At 28.3% G+C, this 24,790-nt stretch overlaps 1 protein-coding gene across 1 annotated transcript in view; it reads right to left on the minus strand.

The window, feature by feature from the left end:
• Positions 1-23,616, minus strand: part of Cals (calsyntenin 1) — a 46,219-nt gene extending 22,603 nt beyond the window's left edge. Inside the window, exon 1 of the mRNA XM_070651714.1 lies at positions 22,935-23,616. Within this exon, the coding sequence (XP_070507815.1) occupies positions 22,935-23,040 (106 nt within the window). The 5' untranslated portion in view covers positions 23,041-23,616. The remainder of the gene's footprint in view (positions 1-22,934) is intronic.
• Positions 23,617-24,790: the final 1,174 nt, after the last annotated feature.

The following is a 24,790-nucleotide window of genomic DNA, read 5'->3' on the forward strand; positions in this document are numbered from 1 at the left end:
GAATTATTATGCATTAATACAGTTTTATTACAAATTTCTAATTTTTTATCTAAAATAAGCAAAAAAAAAATAATTTTTTTTTATCAACTTTTGTATGAAATTACATACTTTGCAAATGCGATCAGAAATGACGTTTTGAACAGACCAAATGCAACGGACATTTTTTGAATATTACGTATCCGAATTCGATATTGCACAACCCCTAATATTTATTGAAAAAATTCTAAAAATAAACAAAAATTAGTCTGCATGCGTTATATTTCGGGAAATAGTTTATTGACTCTTTTAATAACTTCAAAAAAAAAATTGATATCACTTAAAAAAGACATGACCTTATAAGTCTTCAAAAGAACAAACTACCCCAATCAAATTCACATAACCTTAAAAATCCCAAATTCCCAAAAGTCATCGACATCGACGCCCCAAGACGAAAGACACTCGTGCAGAAGAGCTCACATAATCCAAATCAAATTAAAACCCCATCATATTTTATAACAGAAGCCTACATAAAATTCGTGCGTTCAGCTGGCACCAACTGAGCTGTCATGAAACACAATTTAATTTAGCTTTTTTCCCTTCCTATCATGTTCGCTTGTTTTATTTTTAAATCAAGTCACAAAAGCTTTCGCTGCGAAAAATGAAGACACAAAAGATGTAAATTTTGTTTCCTTAAAGAGAAAAAAAATGTTTTTCGTTTCTTTTTTGTTAAAAATCTTCAAATGTTTGAGAATAAAGGAAAATTCTGTTTTTTTTTTTTTCTCTAAAGACAAGCGTGCGCAAATAAATGGATGAAAATTGTCTTCGTTTTCTTGTTTAATTTTTGTAATCAAATGAAGTATTCTTACTCTTGTAGTTTTACTTATTTACTTTAAAACATATTTTTATAGCTTTAACAAATTATATCTTTAATTCCGTTTTCTGGTTTTATTACCAAAATCATTTTTTTTTTTTTTCAAAATTCGTAGCTGACTAATTTTCCAAACTCATAATCTTCATACATGCAGTTTTCACGAGTGACCCATCATGTGCCGAATATACTTTTCCCAATATATTTATATTATATCAAGTATAAAAGGAACCGCAGAGACAAAAATAAAATTAAAGATAGAAGGTGTAAGGCGGTGTTGGCAATTACGTAATCTTGTAAATGCTCTGTCTGGGAATTATTTTGACGTTTACATTTTGAAGATTAATTGCTTAAGCATTTTTGGCCTTTCTTTTTGTGTTTGTACGTTTTTATACTGTTAGTTTCGTATCGTTTTTGATTTGTTTTAAAAAAAAAATGTGACTTCTATATAATTTATGGCTCGATTTGCGAAGAATACGTGTACTAAAAACTGGATGAATTAAGGGAAGATTTTGGACACAAACCTGAAATGAGATTAAAAATGTGAAACACAAATTTAAAAGCATCACTTTATTCAATATCTCTAACCTCAAAAATATATTAGTTTTTTAAAAAGTATCATTCAAAGGAGTCAGGGCTTGGACGAAAAAAACGTTCCATTTAATTCGAAATTTTAATTAAAGCACTAAGCATATCAAGTTATATACTTAAATGTTGGTTTTAACAATTCCAACAAAAATATCTATTAAAGTGATACTTATAAGTCTAATTAAGCAGAAATATGCCTCAAAGTTCAAATTACTGAGTGTGAATTTCGGAACGACCAAGCCGTCATTAAAATATTTTTCAATTCCAAAAAATTTAAGAATTGCTCGCAGACACAACGCTATAGCGCTAAGCTCATCATCATAAAGAAAGCCTTAATTCTAAATTACAGAAACTTAAAAAAAAAATCTTAAGACAAGAGGAATAGAATAAGGAGGAAAAAAATTTAAAAGTTATGTCAAAAGGAAAATTTTTCATTGAAACAGCTTAAACATTAAGCGGCAGGAGCTACAGAAATTATTCATGACTTTTCTTTGTAAATTCGAGTTTACTTTTTCAAATTTAACAAAACTGAATTTACATCTGTCAAGGTGGAGGTGAGTGGGAAGGTTGAGGGAACATATGGGAGAATGCTTAATAGAATAAACAAATTCCTAGAAAAATAATTTTTTTTTTTCTGAAGTTCATCAAGTCCAAAATTACGCAAGAAATTATAATTTTATTTATAAAATTTCAACTGCATTTTGCGCAAGAAATTATATTTTTTACCCTACCCTGAATTTACGTTATAAGCCACTACCCGTTACTAAGCCACTGGCTTAGTAAAGAAATTTGACTCTGGAAAAATTTTGTATCCGTTAATAACCACTACCAAAAAGTCATTAATTAATCTTTGATAAAATAAATTTATCAAGTTAAAATAGATTATAAACAATCTGAAAGGACTAGAAGAAATTAAAATTTTTTAAGATTTTCATGAAAATTTTCGTTTTTTCTTCATTTGTTTATATTTTTTTACTGAACTGTTGCTCGTTATTAAGCCTTTTTTATGATTTTGAAATTCTTTTTCTTCCGAAAAGTCACTGGCTTATAACGTAATTTCAGGGTATGTCAAAAATTTCAAATCTTTAATCGAAACCATCACGTGGTTTCGTTCTTTTCTTCTGTGATTTTAATTTTTTTGTGCTGTTAGGTTTTTATTTTTAAATCAAACTTAGAGGCTGGAAATGATAAATATTGGTCAGATAAAGATCAAATAAAGACACCGAATAAAAAAATAAAATTTCAAGAGAACTAAATGGTTATTCAGTAACGAAATATGGTTAACCTTAACTACTTATGTCTTCCTTATTTCTACCCTGAATTCTAGAAATTTCTTCTCATTTCGATCCGTAGACAATCGAATCAGTTTGTTGATCCAAATAACAATCTGCATTCCCTGATTAAAAATATTTTTATGAAAGAGCTTATAACAAAAAATAAACGCATTTAACTTCTAATTGAGATCGTTTCACTACATAGTAAATGCGTTTTCAAATTATTATTTACTTTTAAGCTTTTAATAATTTTAAACTTTATAAATAATTTTTTTTTTGATTGAAAAAAACTTTTAATAAAAAAACAAAACACAAATCAGAAAAACTTTTTCAATTAACACATATTGATCATCATCCTGAATGCTTATAACAAATAATAAGAAAAACAAAACTTTTTATATTTTCCACAAAAATGCCTCGAAATTTTCATTCTTCTCAAATTTGAGATCAAAAAAATTAAAAAAAAAAAGAAAATATAAAAAATTGAAAAGTTAGGGTGCAGCAAGATCTAACAAATTGTCTATTATATATCCTTATGATAGAATCTGAATTCCCCTAAATTTGTCCGGCCCTTCTTGAACATATTTAGTCTTTAATTATTAAATATAATTTCTCTTAAGTTTTTTTATTATTTTTTTCAAGTAAAAATTGCGTTTTTAGTGTTTTTCAATTATAAAGTATTGTAATTTTCTAGGATTTGAAAGAAAAGGTTTATTAAGAAAATTAAGATGAAAATTGAATTTTTAAAGATTTTTTCCTCTATTTAAATGTTTTTCCCTTATTGATGATGATTTTTTTTTACCAAAGATTTGGGATTTATACAAATCCTGAATTCCCAAATAATTGACACCCATCCATGTACATATGAATAAAAGACTTAAAATACATCAACATCGTTCAGCGTTTGAGCTTTTATTCAACTTTATGTTAAATTCTTACTCTCGCCCACATTAATTATTAAATTTTATTGCAAGTTTCATTTTTATTTGAAATATAAATAAATTTGTAAAAGAAAACTTTTTTTCGACTAAAAACATAAAAAGAAAAAAAACTTCGATTTTTAATTTACCACATTATTTTTTTTCTCTAGAAGAAAATGCTCGAAACTTTCAAAGTTTTTGTTCTATAAGACTGTTTAAGACTTAAGAAAGTTCGAAAAAAGATGGTGCGGTTTGAGGAAAAATAAACCTTTTATGTAGAGTATAAAAGAAGTTTTTGATAACTTGAAAAATTACAATTTAGAGCAAAATTTCAACATATTTTTCAAAATTTTCAATCCCAAAAATTATTGAGTCCATACCTAGTGAACATAAAAAGAAAATTCAAAACTTGAAGTCTATATTGAGGATTTTTTGGTTTTCTTAATGATTTAAGGCATCTTTGGGCAACTTTCGTCCAAAGAAAGCATGAAAATGACATGTGCCGTATGTCGATCAAGGCTTACGACCAAAGTTTGCCGCGAAAAATGAAAGGTTGACCTCTAATGATTCAAGAGATGGGGAGGTGTAGTTTGAAGATAATGGTTGATTATTTAAATTATAGTTAACCCGATACCGGGACCGGGAAATCCCGGGACGAGTTGAGTCTAAACTTTTAAATGTTATGCGCCGCAATATCTTTGTGGAACTGATCTTTTAAAGCCATTCCGAGCTCTCTACGATCTCTAGTTAAATAGTTTTTATCGGCAGCCGAACCTTAATAATTAAACCTTTAAAAATGTGTCTAGTTTAAATTCCAAAAAAAGCAACAAACCATTTTTTCAATCTGAACCAATTGAATACGTGAATAAGTGAATACGGTGTGAATATGATTAAAAAATATATTAAAAAAGCACTCATGTCCGACAAATAATAACTATAAGCCTATGTTATAATATTTCCATAGAAGAAAAACATGGATTATGTGATAAATCATACATAAAAATTCATTAAATTCATATAGGGATTATTATCTATGTCTCATGTAGAGAGTGCGTATATGTATGGGTGGCATGAATCCTGTTTAAGGTATGAAAAGAAAGAGTCTATGTGAAAAATTAAGATTTTTTTTGACATTTCCAGTAAATTTGAGATTTTTAAAATGAATTTTATGGATTTTAGTATTTTATTCCTTTAAATTCTAATTTTAACATTTTATTTTACTGACCAGACCTAAATTAAACCCAAAATATAAAAATGTCAGATCAGTAAATCACGATAATTGTCTTATGATTTATAGCAATTTTATGGACCTTTATAATTCATTATTCACAAGTTCACAAACCTCAAATGTCTTAGTTCCTTCTTAACATTCTCATCTGCTGCTGCAAATATTTTTTTTGTTTCTTACGACAGCTAATTTACTGTCACTGTTAATTATGAGTTGTAGCACATAAGAATTGCTTAATTTTTTTGCCTCTTTATGTGATGAAAAAAAAATTAGAAGAATCCTTTTCGCTCAGTTTCTTGAAGTTTAAAAAAAATACTATTTGGGGTGCAAAATGATTTTTGGCTTTTTTTGCAGATTATGAGGCTTTAGGCTTTTGAATGTTTTTTTTTTTTTTTAAATTTATTTGTGTACAAGCAAGCATTAATCAATTAGCAGTCAGTTAGAAGCTCTATAAAAAATTGTCACAATGTATTTCAAAAAGCTGTCTTAAAAGATTTCCGAAAATAATTACTTTAAATATTTTTAAAAAATAGTCAAAAATATTTGTCGAAAGGATTTCCAAAAAGCTGTCATGAAGCTCTTAAATATTTTTGAATTATTTTTTCATCCTAACCAACAATTATAGTTTTTCATAACTCATTAGACCAACATTTCAAGAACTTATCGGACTATAATTGCAAATTGATTCATGTTTTTTTTATCAAAGCTTTTTTTCTGATTGCTCAAAGGATAAAATCACATTAATGCACAGATATTAGTTTTGCTTTTATTGTTGGTTTTTTTGTCTTTTTTAATGCTTTAAAAAAAGTTGAATATTCTAAGGAGCATGAAAAGAATTTTTTGTGACAGAATCTGTGTCAGTTTGGTTTAGTTAAAATACTTTTTGTTAAGAAATGTGGAAAAAGTGAGAAGAAGAATGTTTATTTAAAAGTGTGAAAATAATGTTTAATTAAAAGTGAAAAAATCCAAAGGGCGATATCATGATAGAAAAAAATTGTACTTGAAATTTTTTTGAAAATATTACCTTAATTAACTTCTTTTAACTCAATGTTATGAAATTAAATTATGTATTAATGTAATAATAAGCAACAACAATATCAAATTCACTGCAAAAAGAACACAAAACAAAAGATTTTTCTGAAAAACTAAACTTAATCGTTTAACTTTTCGAAAAATTTTAAATTTTGATTTTATCAATATTTCTTTTAATATATTTCTTTGGAATTATATCTTATTTGTACTTAAGCTTTGTCAAGATCTTTAAGCACTAAAAACACATTTGAAAAGGAAAAATAAGACTATATGAGTTTCAAAATTAACTAAACATGCTTAATTAAAGTGAAAAATGAAAACAAAATTTGGTACTAAAACTTTTCAGTCCCGTTTAGCTATGGAATCGCCCTTAAGTAAACTCGAAGTCGATTGAAAAAAAAAAACATCGACCCGACTCGGCTACGAGTTCTGATTTTCGTTAATAAAGTAGCTCGTGTGATAAAAATAATGAGAATTCAAAGTCATTAATCACGCTTTACTTAACCATCAACACACGCAGTTGCTTTCTTTGCTTTATCGCTTCATTTATCAATATTCCTTTTTGTTTTATTGTACTTGGTTGGAATTTACGAAAAACTTTGAGTCTTTCCATTAAATGAATGAATGTTGATGGGTTGGGGATAAATTGTTAAGTGAAAAAATGGAAAAGTTTGTCAGATGGAACTAAATGAATTAAGGCAAAAATATATTTCTTCTTGTGCATCCTTTTTTTTAAAACAGTTAAGTATTCCCATAATTATTTAAGATTTCAGTACCACATGAGAAGAACACAACATGATTGAGTAACAGGATATTTAGGAAAAAATTATTAAAGTTCACGTGTTATTGATCGAGGGACTTAAGCGCATTTTTGACCCAGTGATCATTAATTAATTAATAGCTAGATCGAGTTCCAGTTAGATCCAGGTTACTTCCAGACCAAAAAAACAAGATCCAGTAAGATCGAGATCACTTCCGTTCGTGTTTTCCCCTCGTTTTTAGTCTTAGTTTAGCACTTATTACGTTAATAAAAAAAAACGAATTCGATCCGATTCTTAATTTTTTCAGTGAAATTTTATATAGATATCCCATTTCAATAGCTTATTTTGTGTACGTGAATATAAATTGAAAAACTTTTTCTTTTTAATTTCGATGTTTTTTTCTTTCACAAGATTTTGAAATACTTCTCAATTTCTCAGTTCAAACTTTTCGTTCTTATCTAATATTATTGATGTCTGTTTGGATATTAATTTAATGTCTATTTTTGATTTATTTTTGAATTGTAAAATCGTGCGTGCACAAAAAATATTTTTCTGAGTATTTTTATCATGTTTTTCTTTTCGATCAAATGGAGGCTTTCTGATGTCGTTAACAAAAACGGAAACGGTTTTTTTCTAGCCATTTTTGCGTTTTTAGCATGACTTTTTTTCTGAATTTTTTAGGGTTCAAGAATCTAATTTTTGTGGTAATTTCATTCTTCTGTCCACTTTCTAAAAGGATCAGTGATAAAGCCTTAAGAAAATATTTAATTGAAAATTATATCAGTAATTGATTAATAATTCAGTTTAATGACTTATAAAACGAGATCCAGTACCACAATTTTTGTGTCGCAAATATTCAAACCGAGTTGGGGTAACTAGAACAGACAATTCTAGAGCACCTGAATTCAACTAGACTTTCTCTACGATCGAACACCTTTGAGTCGATTGCTTTCATTTAGAATTCCTAACTAGATAACATATTGCGACATTTTCTGAGTAGACAATAAATTATTTTGTATTTTTTCTTCAAAATTTAGACAATTTGCTAAGTTTTGTCCTGAATATTAAACAAATCTTGACGGGTCTTATTTTGATAATCTTGTGCAATCTCCACTTTAATTCTTGTAAATATTCGAAGATCTCTTAAAATTTGTGCACATAATCAAATACATACACCAACTTATAAATTCTAATGAAAATGTTCTCCAAAACACACATAAATCAATATCCCTTTCATATCATTTCCCACACAAATAATTGATTTATATCAACATGCAAAAGTTATTATTGACAATAGTTTTTTTTGCTTTTACACATCCACTAAGAGTAGCATCATGAGGATTTTCATCACTATTTCAGAATCATATCTTTCGGAAGAGATTGAAGATCAATAATCTGAATCGTAAAATAGGTATGTAAATTTTAACTAGGTTTTGACTCCGGCAGATATTGAATCCAAAAATATTAAGCAAATAGAAAGCTTGAAGCATCTTATCCAATATTAACCATAGGGCTATCTTCAAGATACGGAAAAAGATTAAAACTCTAGAATCACTAGTAAAGCATCTAGAGTATCCTGAAGAATGTTAAATAATTAAACAGTAAAGGTAAAGTTAACCAGACAAATCTACCTAGAAGCAACATTAATTTTATCTATTCTCGAAATTAAAACAATAATAAGCGAATGAATTCGCTTTAAATTGTAATTCTTAAATGTCACCCAATGAATTTTTGTTGATGAAAAATCGATTTATGGAACTTTATTTTATTATTTTTTATTGTCATATGCTTTCGACTTTGATTTTATGTGTGTGGATAAATGAAACAAAAAGAAGGACGGAAGTTTTCGGATTGAATTTGAATGACATGCTCTATTGTTGGTGTAACTACTGTACGACATAATAAAATATGAATTTTGATTATTAAAAAGAAAACAAGAGCTATGAACATTTATTATATTGCATCACGTGAGGGAGCTTTTATGGCTATTTGTTGTTGGGAAACAGGATGGGTAATGACAAATAAAGACACAAAAAAATCTAAAACTAAGTTGTAATAGTCTGTGGCTAGTAGGGATTTCAATAAAGACCAAAATCTAAACTCGGGATAACGGTATTGGGAAATTCTCAATCCCGGGATCCCGGATATCTCATACAAGTTAGTACCGGAAATAGCTAATCGAATGAAAACGACTATAATCTGTTTAGTATTAGCATCTGTCTTGTACGAGTCTTGAATAAGTCCAACAAGATATTGCAAAATGTGCGAATAATGGTTTTTAATCGTTTTTTTTAGTCAAAATTTTTAATTTTTAATCAAAAAGTAGAGCTAATGAAAAATTAAAGCTAAGGTTAAACTTTATTTTGCAAAAAAAATCAATTTTAAATTTGAATATTGAATAAAAAAAATTGAAAATCCTAGGAATTTCTCAATACCGTAATACCGAAATACCGAAACTTCCATCCCGGGATTTTGGTATTGGAAAATTGAGCCAAATACCAGGATCACGGTATTCGGGATCCAGGGATTGAAAACCCTAGTGGCTAGGTCTCTTGAAATTGAATTTGTAATTTCATGAAATTCAGAAATAAAAAATATAACGTTTTTTTTAAAAAAAAAAAATAAATAAAGTCTTTCCAAAACATAACGCATAAAAGTTTCAAAAAATCCAAAAATCTTAATTTCCCTCAATTTTCAACATGATTTTTTCTTTAACATAAATATCCAAACTGGACTTTAAATCGATCAATTGTAATATGTTTAAAATCTCATTGCAACATCTTTTTTTTCTTTCTCATTCTCAAACATAGCCCCGAGGGATCATTCTGAACATTTCTCTTTTCTTCATCTTTCTCATTTTTTCCATCGAATTCTCATTCCAAAGGAGATTTTTTTCCTCATCTCATATTTCTACCATTTCCCTTTTGTAATGCTAATGATTGATGTATTTTTAATGTATAATGTATGGCATACTATTATGAGCTTGTATGTGTTATCCTGTTTATGCGAATAAATAAAAAATTGTGCTTGGTATTGGCATTTTGTGCCTTTAAGATGTTACTTAATTGAGTGTGAAAGACGCAAACGAAAGTAAATGAGATTTTATTATTATGTTGCCAGGGCCCGTTTGTTTGGTGATACGTGATTTTGCAACTTGGTGATTTTTTTGAGTGAAATTTATTGAGTTTAAAATTATTAAGTGGAGTATTTTAAACAGTTTTGAGAAATCAAATGTTTTTTTTTTTTGAATTTATTTGTTGATGTAAGCTTTTAAATAATTCTACAGTTGCAATATATTTGTTTTAAATCTGCATAATCTCAAAATCAAATATGGTCAGAAATTGAGTTAGTTTAATGCTTGCTTCTTTTTTGAATTCAATAATTTAAAAACTCGTTTTCTCAAAAAAGTTTAAATGAATTATAAAAAAAAAAAAATGTCTACGTAAAGAACTGTCTAATTTTGTAAAGTATAAAATTTATAACAAATTTTAAACAAATCCCTATTTCCATTCATATATTATCGTATCATTTCTCATCACTACATGATTAAGTCAAAATTAGTTAAATAACAAAAACTCAGCTTCCAAATGCACATTTTCAGTCCTGAAAACTCTCATAATGCTCGATTTTAAATTTTACCGCAATCCGCAGAATTAATTTTCTGATAATTCTGCTGAATTTTTGCCGGGACGCTGCTGTACTATTCTACCTTGCTGCTGTGTCCCTACAAAGCCTCAAAATGTCCCGATTTTTCAACAGGTCGAAAGTTCTATACAAATATTGGAATTTTTGACAAATTTTGAATATTTTCCTTTTGAAGGCCCGAATTCAAGTCCAGGACTGAATATATTTTATTTGGAATTTCAATTATTTTCTCCACTTGTTTGCAGGACTTTTATGTAATTTAACTAGTTCTTTGAATATTAAGACTCAAAATTGTTGAAAAAAATAGAAGCAAACTTAGAAATTCCGATTTATCTTAACACTAATACAATTTTTTATTCATTCACAAGAAAATTTCTTACCACAATCAATTTTCCATAAATCAATTTTTTTCGCTCAATTCAATGAAGCACCGAACTGGCTTTTTTACACTATTAAGTGAAAAAATGTTTTGAATGGCACGAAATGCCATTAAGCTTAATTCTTGACTTTATCAGTCGATTGACTTCTTTTTACTTCGACATTCTTATCGTAAAAATTTAATGGGGAAAAAAGTGAGACGAAAACGAAATTCTTTTGAGATTCGGATATGCTTGTATCTTAAAACCCAAAGAGTTTCTATTTATTTCCATCATTAGTGAGAATGTTGAGAGTATTGTCGAATGATAGAAATGATAGCGAACAAGAAATAGAGAAAGAATCTAATGAGAATATGGATTCTTATCTTCTTTACCTTATTTGCTTATTAAAAATTTGAATCTGTCATTTAAAAAATATATTTTGTTTAAAAAAATTTAACAAGCAATAACAGATTCAGCCAGGGTTGTTATATGCATATACACATGTGCATAGGGAAAAATGTGTAGATATGTGGTGATAAATGTGAAAATGTGTGAATTTTAACATGTGATATATTTTCAAAACACACCAGATTATGCTTTTAACAACCTTGGATTCAGCATTTGAGTAGCTTTAATCGTAAATTGAAATTTTATTGAATTTACCAACAACAATCAACTTTTAAGAAATTGAGGAAAATTCTTAAAAATCTCTCATATAATATATTTAAAGCACAAAATTTCTCGATTTAGTCCAAGTCATCATCTTACACTAATTCAAACCCTTTTAAATCTCAATAAATCTCACAGCAATAAAACAAAAAAGATATTTTTACCTTTACAGTCACAAGGGACTAAAAAAAGAATCACAAATGATCTCTATTCTGCATCGAATTACAAACAAAATGAAAGTTGACTTCAAGTATCCAATTTTCATCTCATTTTATTTTCATTTTCCATGTCATCATCATGTCTCATCGTAATCTTTTTATATTATTCATGAAGGGAGCACGAGAAGAAAAAAAATTCAAGTGGAAATCGTCAAGTGTAAAAGGATGTGAAATGAGAGGAACTAAGGCACTTCCCTGTAAAATGTAGGACGATACACGTGTGTGAATGTAGTTGTAAATAACAATGACGCACAAGGATTTTCATTTGATATTTAAGCTTTCTTTATTTATTTGAAGCGAATGAATGATTTTTCCTTTCGATACTTGTCATGTTGTGTCATAACATTTCGAATGCTATTGTCAATTAGCAAATGATATGTTCAAATAAGTTAAATTTTTGAAAAAAAAAAATTTAATCGTTGAATTTAATTTAAAATCTCTTTAAGTAGAAAAAATTGCACTTCTGACGAAGAACATGCTTCCATGGTGGTCCTTAAAGTGGTATATTTGCCTGTTAGTGAATCAATGGGATCTAATCATCATCAGAATTATTTTGGGGATTGATTTTGCTCTTTATGTTTGTTCATAGTAGAGCTCGAGGTCGATTAAAACGGACTTGACTTGAATTTAATCATATTTTAATCAGTTAAATAATAAATCACATTTTTTCATATTCGGATTTATTCCAGAGAATCTTATCATATCTTATCACATGCGAACCTAAATTTAAGTTTGACAATCATCTAACTGTATTTTGAATTATCTCTACCGGTAAATAAGTGATGTAATATATGGATTTTGAGGATAATTTGTGAGATTTTTTATTATCTATTGACTTTTTGGATATTAGAAGTAGGTTAAGGAAATTTAAACTAAAAAATCATTTTTATGTATGACCTAAAAAAATGTTTAACAAATACCTATCTTTTAAAGTTGAAAAAACCTCAACTTCAGAATATGTCTCTATCCTAAGTGGTAACAGAAGCAGTTAGAAGGTGTTAGAAGACAAAGTCATCCTTAATCAACAGACATTCAAATCGAATGAAAATACAAAAATGTCTGATCTGCTTTAATAGACTCCAAGAATATTTATATTAAATTGGGCATCGAAGCAGAAGACTAATTTACTAATTGTTAATGTCCATCTACTCGGGATGGAAAAGGGCTTTAAGCTAATTAAATAAGATTGAGAAATAAGGAAAAGGTTGAAATCGTAACAAAAAAAAACCAAATCGAGACAGACTCTTGGTATTAACTCAGAAAACAGCAGCTGAGACCACTTGAGCAAATAATTAAAGGATGTGAGATAAAAAATCTTCATGAATGAGTCGTAAATGTTTTTTTTTTATTTTAAAGTATTTGTGGTTATGTCAATTTGATGATTTGTGAATGTGTGTGAATTTACAAGCATTTTTATTCAAATAAGTCAAAACCCTACAATAGTGTTACAAAATAAAATCATGTCTTTTCATAATAAAACATCCGAACAGCATCTCCCATCTCCATGTCTACCTAAAGCCATCTTAATTTTTATGTGTTTTTCAAATGCATTTAATTTTGCTTAAACTATCAGAATCGTTTACTCATTTAATGAACTATAAAAGTAAATAATTTATGTTGTTTGTATGTCAAAATGACCTCTCATGTGTCTACATGCCGCTAAATTTTTTCATGAAGCATTCTGTTGGCTTTTATTTGTGTTTTTACTTGTTAAATGTCTTTTTTTTATTTGAGGATATTTAAGGGTGGATAAGGTTATGATGGGATTTTTAGGCATGAATTCGGATGAAATTGGGTTGTGGATATGAGACAAAGATTTGCAAATTTTTTTAAGTATATTTGAATTAGTATCGACGTGATCACTCGTGATCGAAGGAAGCGCATTTTCTCTGTACTGAATCAAAAAATTAAATTTCATGATTAAAGAATACAAAATTATCCAAAAAATAAAATTTAAAAAAAGGTTCGCTTATTCCTAGGCTTAAACTCATGACCTCATGGTTACAACAGCCATACAGCACTCTAACCAGTACACCACCACGTTATTAAGCTCCATGAAAACATTGGAAAATAGCTTGAAAAAGTGTGAAAATAGAAAATCGTATTATAAAACAATAAAAATTATGAAAAAGGATTAAAAAAGTACGCGAAAAAATTCTTTTTTTAAGAGCTACGCTTATTTATTTAAGTTATAAAGGATAAGGAAGTAGTTTCGAAAAACTTAAACGAACTCAATTAAATTCATACTGGAAGAGGATGAGGATTCAGGAACATTATAATGTTAGAACCTGAAAGAGCACTGAGGCTGAAACAAGAAGAAAAGTCGACGATAGCAGACCATTGCCTAATTTACAAGCACGAAATGGGAGAATGTACAGTTCTAAAGGAAATTTAGATTCCCTTTCATCTTGACGCTTGGGAGAGCCAATTTGAATTTGCGATACAATTCTCAAATAATGACAAGCCACTTGCACGTAATTTCTTTTCAAGTCTTTAACATCCTTAACAATGTATAATAATGAGACATAAATACTCACATAAATTGATTAATTATTTGAAATAATTCAAATGAGTAATCAATACGCTTGTAATGACCAAGATTCCAATTGACATTAATTGAACTTTATTATAATTCATGAATATCAGCATACATTTTACTCTTGAAAATTGTTTGAAGTTTTATTGAAGATGCAGATTTTTACTGAATAACTTGAGATGCTTGAAAAAACCCCTACCGAGAGTTGAACACTCATTAATCTCATCAAGTGCAGTTCTATGATAATTTAATTTTCAATTAACCAGTATTTAATTATGCAAATTTTAATGTTCTTCATTATGAATGGTAGGTTCTTCGTGATTTTTCATAGCTCTCGAATTTTTTAATATTAATTAATTAGTTATGTAATTTGAGAGATGATTTTCTATAAATATTGTTTGAAATATGAGTACTTCTAAAGTTATTTTGTGATTTGTAGTTGTTTTCGTAATTAATTTTTATGATGTTGATTAAATGTTGTTAAATATGTTGAGTAATTAGGAAATGGAGATGAAAATTTATGGAAATAAAGACAGATAATACAATTTGCTTTAAATTTTGTTAAAGAATCTCAAAATACTTGCAAAATTTTTCACATTGGTAATCTTAAAATTTAATATTAAATTGTAAATAAATTTAAACACATCTATCTGAAGACATTACAAGGCATAACAACTTGATGTTGTTGTTGATGATAATTAATATGACATAAATAGATTAAGTTTTTTGTTTTATATTTTACTTAATGAAATATGCTCAATTATTTTCTATTTGGTTACTTTTTGAGGATTAAGTTAATAATCTGACGATTTTGAAATTAAATGTTGAATCTGAGTTTTTTTTTGTATAATATGACAAAATTTCAAGTCAGAAGCAAAAAAATTTAGGTAATATAGCAAAAAGATTGATAATATTAAGGTTAAGTGCTTAGTAGTTCTTAGATTATGTTGCAAATTATGCAATTTCGAAAATTAAAATCACAAATATTTTCACAGTTTCATTACAAAAATCAATAAACTACAATAGTGTCTGTGGGCTAAATAAGACAACAATGACATTATCAATCACAAATCTTTTAACAGTTATGATTTACACAAATTTGAAAACAAATTGAAAGATAAATCTATTTCTGACGAATGGATCGATAAATCAATGAATAACTGTGTTGAGTAATAACAATCGAGAACATTTAATGATTTTTTGATGGGGATAATGATACTGAAACTTTATACCAGAGTTGCAAGAACTGGTCCCAATCACATTTTCTTGTCTGCTATCAGTTATATACATTATTTGAAAATGTCAGTAATTTTATTTTGACAATTAGTTTGCTTAAAAATTTAGTACATAAAAAAAAAGATTGACTATGTGAATTGAAGGATCATAATATTGAATTGTGTATTAAGTACGTACACGCACATATAAAAAGTAAGTAATTAACATGATTATTATCTCAAGTATGAAACAAAAATCAATAAAAGGTAAGTTAAAAGGAGGATTAAGACTCAGAATAGTCGAATTTTCCATAATTTTTTTAATATCCAGTTAAAACACTTGAATTTAAATTCGATTTTCTTTTATTAAGGTGAAAAATCTTGAAATATGCTATTTTCCGACTAGATTTTCTAGGGACAAAAAAAAAACATGTTCACAGGCAATGCTTTTTTCAGGTAATTCACAGATTGCACTTCTGTGTATAAAAATACATTCAATGTCCAATTAAAATTACGTCGTCAATATTGGAAAAATTACTTTTACTCTCGATGCTTTTGTTCTGTTATAATCTAGAAAATTATGAACCAGAAAAGGAGATTAATGAGTTGAAAAAAAAACTTTGTAAAAATAATAGTTGGCCGTTTGGAAAATTTTATCTAAAAGTCTACGTTGCCAGATTTGATGCAGTTTTAACAAATTTTAGATTATTTTGTCAAACTTTGTGGATATATTTTAAAATTTAAAGTTATTTTATCTATAGATTTTCTGTCTATACGTTGTCATAATAAAACAACTTCAACAAGGTTTGATGTAGGGTAATTAATTTACAATTAAAAATTCAGAAATTTTATTTCTTTCATTTCGCTCCAATCAATCCGTTTCACAATTTTCTACATCCCTATTACAAATGCATTAAGCATCAACATCAGTACTAGAAATTTTTCGTAATTAAGAAGCATCTCAATCATCTTTCAAGCTATTCTGCATGATAGCAAATGTTGTCTCTATTGTTAATTGGATACCAGATACGTTCGTAGAAAAGAGAGACACACTTTTGGGACAGAATTGAATATTGGTGTTAAATGTGTGTTGATGTGAACCATATGCTGGATGTAGTTGGAGTTCTTGTATGCTTCATTTTGATTTAATAAATTATGTTTGAGGGAAACTGCAGCATTTTGGAGTTATTGAAGATTATTTCATAAAAGTTTGAGTCTATGTCAAAAATTTTGAAGTTGTATTACTAAAATTTTGAGTTTATTTCTCGGTATAGATTTGTATAAAATACCTTGTAATAATACCAATATTAAATATTTTTTCATACCGGTATTGAATACCTTAATTGTGTCAATAGATTCTGAGATTAAGTCACAAAAAATTCAAATTTCTGACAAAATAAGTCCCAAAATAATCAAGCAATTCATAAAATTGATTTATTTACCGAACACGCTCATATTTATAGAAAATTGATCTATTGTGTATGCAATCTCTTACTCACGCTATTCTACTCTCACAAACTTGTTTTCTCTTTTCCGTTCATGTTTTCATTTACTCAAAATTTATTGATTTTACTCGTTTTGGGGCTCAAACTTTTCCTTCTTATACCACCTATTTCCTCATGTATTATTCCTCTTATTTTACTTTTTTTTATTGCATATTCACGTGTTTTCGTGAAGGATAATGTAGAAGTAGAAGAAATATATCAAACTAGTGTATTGGGTAGAAACCCAATGCGGATATGTTAATATCTTAACCCACCTTTGATTTTTTCTATTTTCTCAGCAATGCTTCAACCAATTTCAAATCTGTTTTTTGATTATGATTTGGAAATTCAGGCACAAACATTTTATGAAGTTGAATCTACTTGTAGGAGTTCATAAACACTATAATATATTGTGTATATAGTCAGTTTTGACAATAAAAAAGATTTTGTGAACTTAAATATAAGATTTCAGGTTTTTGAATTCATGGGACAGAAAATAAAAAAAAAATTGTGGAACTCAAATATGAGGTTTTAGGATTTCGTATTCATCGACCAATATGGAAAATGTTTTTTTGAAAAGCATTTGTTTGAAACTTGAATCGTATTGTATTTTATTTATTAGATTTGCTAACATTTCACGGCCTATTTCACTAAAGTGGATTATCCACTTCAGGTTTTTGGAAATATTTCAAACAATATTAATATCACATTTGAATTAGTAGTTACCAATAAATTTACTATTAAAAAGATTTTTAATCCAATAAGACCATTTATATTTCCATCAACACATCCAATTTAGACTTTTCACATACATCCCTTAATAAGAAAATGAAAATGGATGCCTTTTCGCTGTATCTAGTCACACCAACTAGGTTTGTGTATTGATGATACATAAATTGTAGTTTTCACAAACACTTCTGTATAAGTTTCTACTCCTAGAACTCTACATAACTAATTGTCAAACATTTTTCTTGTCGTTAAAACAAAACTTCTTGTCCTTATATATTGGTTATTTTTTTGTTTCTCGATTGAAGGGACGAAATTAGTGGAATTTATTATGTTTTTGATGACAAGATACGAGACTGAAATGAGTTTAATTAGTATCTTTCTGAATTTCTTTTTTTCGATGTTGAAGAATTTTTAGATTAAAATGTTGAATATTAATTAATTTTATTCGTAAAATCAGCTTTAATTTCAGTAAAGATTTCATTAATTCAAAAAAAAATTTATAGGAAACTCTCTCACAAGTGTCAAAAACTCTGTCTTTGCATATGCAAAACTACCTGAAGATTATTTTTATCTTCATTCTTCAAGGACATAAGCTACATTGCATTCCGTAAATTCAAAGCAATGACAGAACTTACTCAAAAATTCTCACTTTTTCAAACATTTTATTTTATTTTTTTCCCCATTTTCACTTTAAATTGCATATAAATTTTTATTATTTTTCATCCTTATACTTATCAGATTTTGTTTCAAGCTTTTTCCTTCCTTACAGTTATATGTGCCTTTGCGAAGCTAATTACATATTCATAAAATGTGGAGCTCAACTTCGTACATAATGAACTTTCTGTATAATAGTTTTTTTGCTAGCTTTTTATTGTTCTTTGCGATTTTGTTGCTTTGAACATTTTTATACATATATATTTTTTTAATTTATATAGTTTTGTGTGGATTTTTTAATGTTTCAATAAGAATTTTTGCACATTTTGAGTTATTTTGGGTACTCTTAAAGTTTAAGAGGCTATTTTAAAGGTTTTTCGCAACGTGAGTTGTATTTTTAAGACACATTGACATGTAGGATCAAGTTAACAATTTTTTGGTATTTTTCAGATCTAAAAAACATGATCCAGGAAGCACTTAACCACCCTAAAATTTTAATTCGCACAACCTCAATTATTTACAAACAACTGGCATTGCAATGAACATAAAAAATTCACAATGTCTTTTCAGAGACATTTTTAGCGCATTTTTGAAATTTTTTTCAAAAAGGTAGCTTAATAAGACACTTTGTTCGGTCGGCTGGAACGCGAGATCTCGAAAACTAGACATTGTAGAGAGCTCTGGTTTGTTTTAATAGCTTCGTTCTATCAAGTTATTGGGTTATCGGTCATTTAGAAGTTTCAAATCAACGCATAAATATTATAATTAACAGTTTTTCATTTTCATATACAACAACAACACGTTTTTTCATTGTTTAACAGTGTTTTTCAATGTTTGTCGATGTTTTTACAGTGTTTACTGAACAATGTTTGAATTTTTTTTGACCGTTATGAGGTTTGAATTATGAAAATCCGTTAAATGATGAAGTTCTTAAATTTTTGGAAGTTTTATACAAATCTTGTTTTTAAGATCTGGAAGTGGCCTGGAACTTACTGGATCTTGGTTTTTAGGTCTGGAAGTGACCTGGAACTTACTGGATCTTGGTTTTTAGGTCTGGAAGTGACCTGGATCTTACTGGATCTTGGTTTTTAGATCTGGAAGTGACCTGGATCTTACTGGATCTTGTGTATTAGGTCTGGAAGTGAACTGGATCTTTCTGGATCTTATGTTTTAGTTCTGGAAGTGAACTGGATTTTACTGGATCTTGTGTTTTAGTTCTGGAAGTGACCTGGATCTTACTGGATTTTGTGTTTTAGTTCTGGAAGTGACCTGGATCCTACCGGATCTTGTTTTTGAGGTCTGGAAGTGACTTATTAATCAATTACTGATCGCTGGGACAAAAATGCGCTTAAGTCTCTCGATCAATAACACGAGGACTTTTGTAATTTTTTAATGCACATTACATTTTCGTGCATGAAAAGTTTTGAATTTAGTTGTCTAGTGACCGCTGATATTGCTTTTATGAATTCAGATGTGATTTGGGGTTAGTAGATAATGGCTTTTTTGAGATTTTTGAGAATCTTGGACTTTAGGAAAACCTGAAACTCTTGCTTATAGCCGTTTGAACCTCATAACTCTAGTTTAAAGACGCTTTAATCTCAAAAAACTTTTAAATTATATATTTGAACTTAATTTCAGCATTAATTTAGAAATTAAATGATCGTATTTCTCATAATTAAATTCAATGAAAAAGTTGCGACCCAATTAATTCCCCAGCCTGCCAAGTTAAAAGAAAAACAAAATAAATCTCAATAATTTTATCAACAAATCCCACCAAAAAATAAATGTTAGAAATGAGACCATGAACCTTTAAATTTACGATTAAACATCTATTTTTGATCCACCGAGTGACTCATTTACGCCAGTCATCATTTTCATATTCATTTGTCCATCCACGATATTAACACGTTCTTAATTTTCATTTTTGTATGTGTATTCCGATGAAAATGAAAATGAAAACAAAAAATAAAATTTAAAATGACTCGCATTGACTCACTAGCAAGTTAAGAAGAAGAAAATGTGAGAATTTGCGATTTTTTCGGTTCTTCTTTTTAACTGTCAACCAGTGTTGATTATTTAAATTAAATTGTTTAACATTTTAACACTGAGTATCTAATCGAAATGTTAACGAGATGTATTATTGGTGATGTGTTTGAAAAGTGAGATCTGAGATGATTATATTGTTGATTTTTAAGGATCTTTTTTTATTTTACTAGTTTTATTCCTTAAATATTTTGTTATTTTGTTACATTTCTTAGATATTTTTTGAAATGTATATATTGTAATATCTTATAATGTCTCCGAATTTAAAACACCTATATTTCAAAAACTCTTACATGATATCAATCACGATTTTCTAATTGGATTCCTCGATAACTCAATAAAAAAATCACAATCAGACATCGATACCAAAGAAAATGTTTAATGATTGTTATCAATAAATAAAAATATGTAAAAAAGGTTTTTTTATATTTTTTTTAAAGAAACCCTTTTATTTAGGTGCAATGGAAATTAATGATGGATTCTGCAAATTCGCCCAAAATAATGCATTCTCATCTAAAATACACCACTTTGCTATCAGCTTTTGAAGTTAAGTAAATAACTTGAAGTAAATTTGAAAATCCTAATCAGAGTGACCGAAAAGCGTGAGATAAAAAAAAGTTTGTATATTTTGCTACTTGTTAAGTAAACATTGATAATTGACAATAGTTTATTGGCTGTAAAATTCACGATCGTAAATTTTTTTTTTTGATTGTATCAAACTTTCGTCATCAGAATATCAATGAAAATATTTGACAAAAAATAGAGTTGATTTGAGTGGCATGATTGATTTTTGGAAGGTGAATTGAACGAATTTATTATAAACTTGTTACTCATTTGTTTTCAGGGAAGTTGTTATGTGCAAAATTTTATGTCTGCGTCTATTTTTAAATCAGTTTAGTCAAGTAATTTGAGTTAATTTTCTGAATGTCAAGTGTATATCGTTGCTATTTTTGTTCGAATGTTGAAAGAAAAAAGAAATAAATCAGTATCTGCTGTAAATCAATTAAATCATAAAAAGTGCTTAAATCTTTACAAAATTCTAATAAAAAATTCCAGAAATATTTTTCATAAATCAGAATAAATTCATCAAATTCATACAAAAAAATCATATGTAATTTGACACAAAATGGGGTTGAAAGTGGAAAATTTCCACATATGGCGGTCAAATATTGTTAATGTTATTAATCATTTAGACCAGTGTTGTGATGGAAGATGTCTGCCGAAGACAAAGACAGCAGATTCTTTCACAGAATTTGTCTTTCAAAAAATTTTATCTGCGGAAGAAAGTTGTCTTCTTGCAGATAAATTAAATTGTCTTTCGGAAGATTGTGTCTTCCGGTAGATTCAATCTTCCGCAGACATCTGTCTTCCAGTAGACAAAAAAAAGTGTCTACAGGAAGACAGAATCTGCATGTAGATTTAATCTGCCGCAGAAAAATCTATCAAAATTTTTATTTTTTTGCAAAATCCCTGATTTAACAATATATTACCTAATAATTATGTACTATTTATGTCGGAAATCATCAATATTAATGTTTCAAAGCTTTTTAGGGATTTTGCAAAAAAATCTGAAAATGATTCTGTCTTCCTGTAGACACTTTTTTTGTCTACTGGAAGACAGATGTCTGCGGAAGATTGAATCTACCGGAAGACACAATCTTTCGAAAGACAATTTTATTTATCTGCAAGAAGACAACTTTCTCAGAAGAAAAACTGGCAGATTGCAACAATGATTTAGACTATCATGCACAAATGTGAACAGTCTTTATGCTGTAAAATGAAGATATCAAATTTTTATTTGATGATTAAAATTTCAATGTCCTGCTTACTACGTGGTTTTTTATGTTGCATATTTAGTAATGGCTATTTTGGATTTAGTTTTGTAAAATTTTGGAGTAGTAAAATTTTAGTAGTAAAAATGGTTTTAATGAAGTATAAACACATATTAGAGATTAAAGGTGTTCCGCGAAAAATAAAAGGTTACCAACCACCAAATTAGGTGAACAAAATTTAAACATCTTTAGTCTAATAAAAATAAAGCAATCAATATTATTATCACAGAATTGTGGAACACTTTTTAAGAGCTTTTAAATTTCAATATAGTGTTCACTTGATACGCGATATTTGTTACACAATTTCTTTGTTACTGCACTGCTGGATTACACCTTTCAAGTTCTTTATTCCAATTTTTTTTTTTTTTATTCAGTTTATTTGTATATAACCTGGTGGTTGTGTTACAAACTTAAAAATTATTCACCAGTAACAATTACTAAGCCAATAAACTAATCATGAAAATCAAAAATTTTGAAAAATGATCCAAAATTTATTACAAAATTTAATTTAAAATTTTTATTACAAATTTTTGAATCCATAAATTTTTTTTAAAATATAACAAGCCTCGGCAGAATCTCCCCGAACCTGCGCCACATTGAGATATTATAACAGTCTCATCTCAGTCTACACAATGCACAACGATTTTGTATTCGTAGTTAAGATCTTAACCTCATTTGCATAATATTACATATGCATCTATCTACCTGAGCAACATTCAAATCTGTGTCACAGACAAATTCACTCTATTCACTCTTAAATTTTAAATTTTGACTAACATTAGTTATCCAAATTAAGCTACACAATAAACACATTTTAAACTGCAGTTTTCCGTAAGGAAAGTTTGTTGTTGCCAAAAAAACGAGAGCCACAAAAAAAATGTGGGTGACATGTCTGACTCACCTCTTGAATCGTAAAAGTCATCTCGATCGGCTGACTCTTCACTGTCAATGGCATGACAAGAGAGTGCCAAGATGACAACAGCAACAGCAACTCCAAAAATCCTCATTTTTGATTCAGTCAACAAAAATAATTTTTTTTTTTTTCTCTTTTTTTAAAAATATTTTTTCACTTTTCTTTACGGGATCAGACTAAATGGCCATCCACGGTCACTTTCCGGATAATTTTTTCAATCACGTTTTTCACAATAAAACCTTTTTCTTGAAATCCGACAACACTGAGGAATAATTTTTTTTTCCTATGGAGAGAAAAAATGGCGTCGCTCCTTTGCACAAAAGTGGAGAATTTTTTTTTATCTAGAAAAAACTTCCACTGACTTTAAATTTTTGATATGCCAAAAAGTGGTTGTACGGCAACCAAAATGGTCACAATTTAATGATCACAATCAATCCACGCAATTTGTGTTATTTATTTAATTAAAATTTATGATAAAGATCTTTTTTTAACTTCGATTTTATTCACGACAAATCCGATTGTGTGAAAAAATCTTTCGCTCTGTCTTTCTTGTCTATTTACTTTTTTTCTTCACTTGTTTTTTATCTTCTCTCACTCTCGATTCTGCTTTGTGCTCTTAATCCTCAATATTGGGAGAAAAATTTACTCGTAATTTGCTCTGTTTTTCTCACACACAAATGTGTTCGATATGGTTACGAGGGGAATGACTGAGTGTAAGTGGCGTTGCTGAGTTATGTAGTTGTGATTGAGCAACTGTGAACATTTTTAAAATTTTTGAAAACTGTTATAGAATTTGTGACATCAGAATCGTAAAGATTAGGGTTTCTGAAAAACGGATGTTTTCCGTTTTTTGTTCTCAATAACGGCCGTTAACGGATTTGTTTTCCGTTTTTGGTGAACATAAGAAATTAAATAACAAAATTAATAATATAACAATATTGGAGTTTTTTTTTTTGGACAATATTGATATAATTTTTGAAGAAGTTATTAAATTATGTTGAAAATTTGCAAAAAAGTATCAAAAATAAATAAAATTTCATTAACTAACTCAACAAAACAATAAATTTTTAATAATGTGGACCTAAATATTTAGTAATATAGGGTAAAAACCCAAGTATTTAAAGTATCCTAAATCCTTACAAAATAACCCAAATCCCAAATATTTGAGATTTATAAACGACACCCCTAGTGTCGTTAAAGGCTGTTTTCTGTTTTCCATTAACGGCTTCAGAAAGTAAAGATAGCCAGAAAGTCAGATTCTGACTTCCGAGTTGACTTTCTCGTCATTATCTTAGGTAGTTTATAAATTAAACTAATATTTTACCTCGTTTTTCTTAACTTGCTTTCTTATCTGTTTTTAACGTCTTTCTGTTTGTCTTGTTCAAATCCGCTTTTTCGACCACTTCTCCTACTCCAATCGAGCTGAAATTGTTCATGCATATGTATTTTAACCGAATTTTTAACTAAAGTCAAAAAAGAAATTGAAAGATTTACAACCAACAAGTTCTAAAATTCAATTATGTAAAAAAAATACCAGTATAAGAATTACTGGATTGAAAGGGTTGATAGAGTTCTTTACTTAACATTAAATTCTGAAAAATTATTTATGATGTATTTAGTAGTTGAGGTATTGACCTGATTTGTAAAACCCCAAAGTATGTTTAGTCAAATGTTGGTACTTTATTATTGTTCCACTTCTGTATACGAAAGCTAGTCATCATCACAAAATAATCCTTTAAATTGATATCAAGCCGATCGATAACATTTCTCAATCTTATCTAGAAATATTTTCGCGAGTATATAAATCTTCTCGCTTTTCTCGTCGGTTCCTTCAGTTTTTTCAA

The sequence above is a fragment of the Chironomus tepperi genome, unplaced genomic scaffold (assembly GCF_022539635.2).
Source record: "Chironomus tepperi strain 1889 unplaced genomic scaffold, CSIRO-AGI_Ctep_v1 contig_467, whole genome shotgun sequence".
Lineage (NCBI taxonomy): Eukaryota > Metazoa > Arthropoda > Insecta > Diptera > Chironomidae > Chironomus > Chironomus tepperi.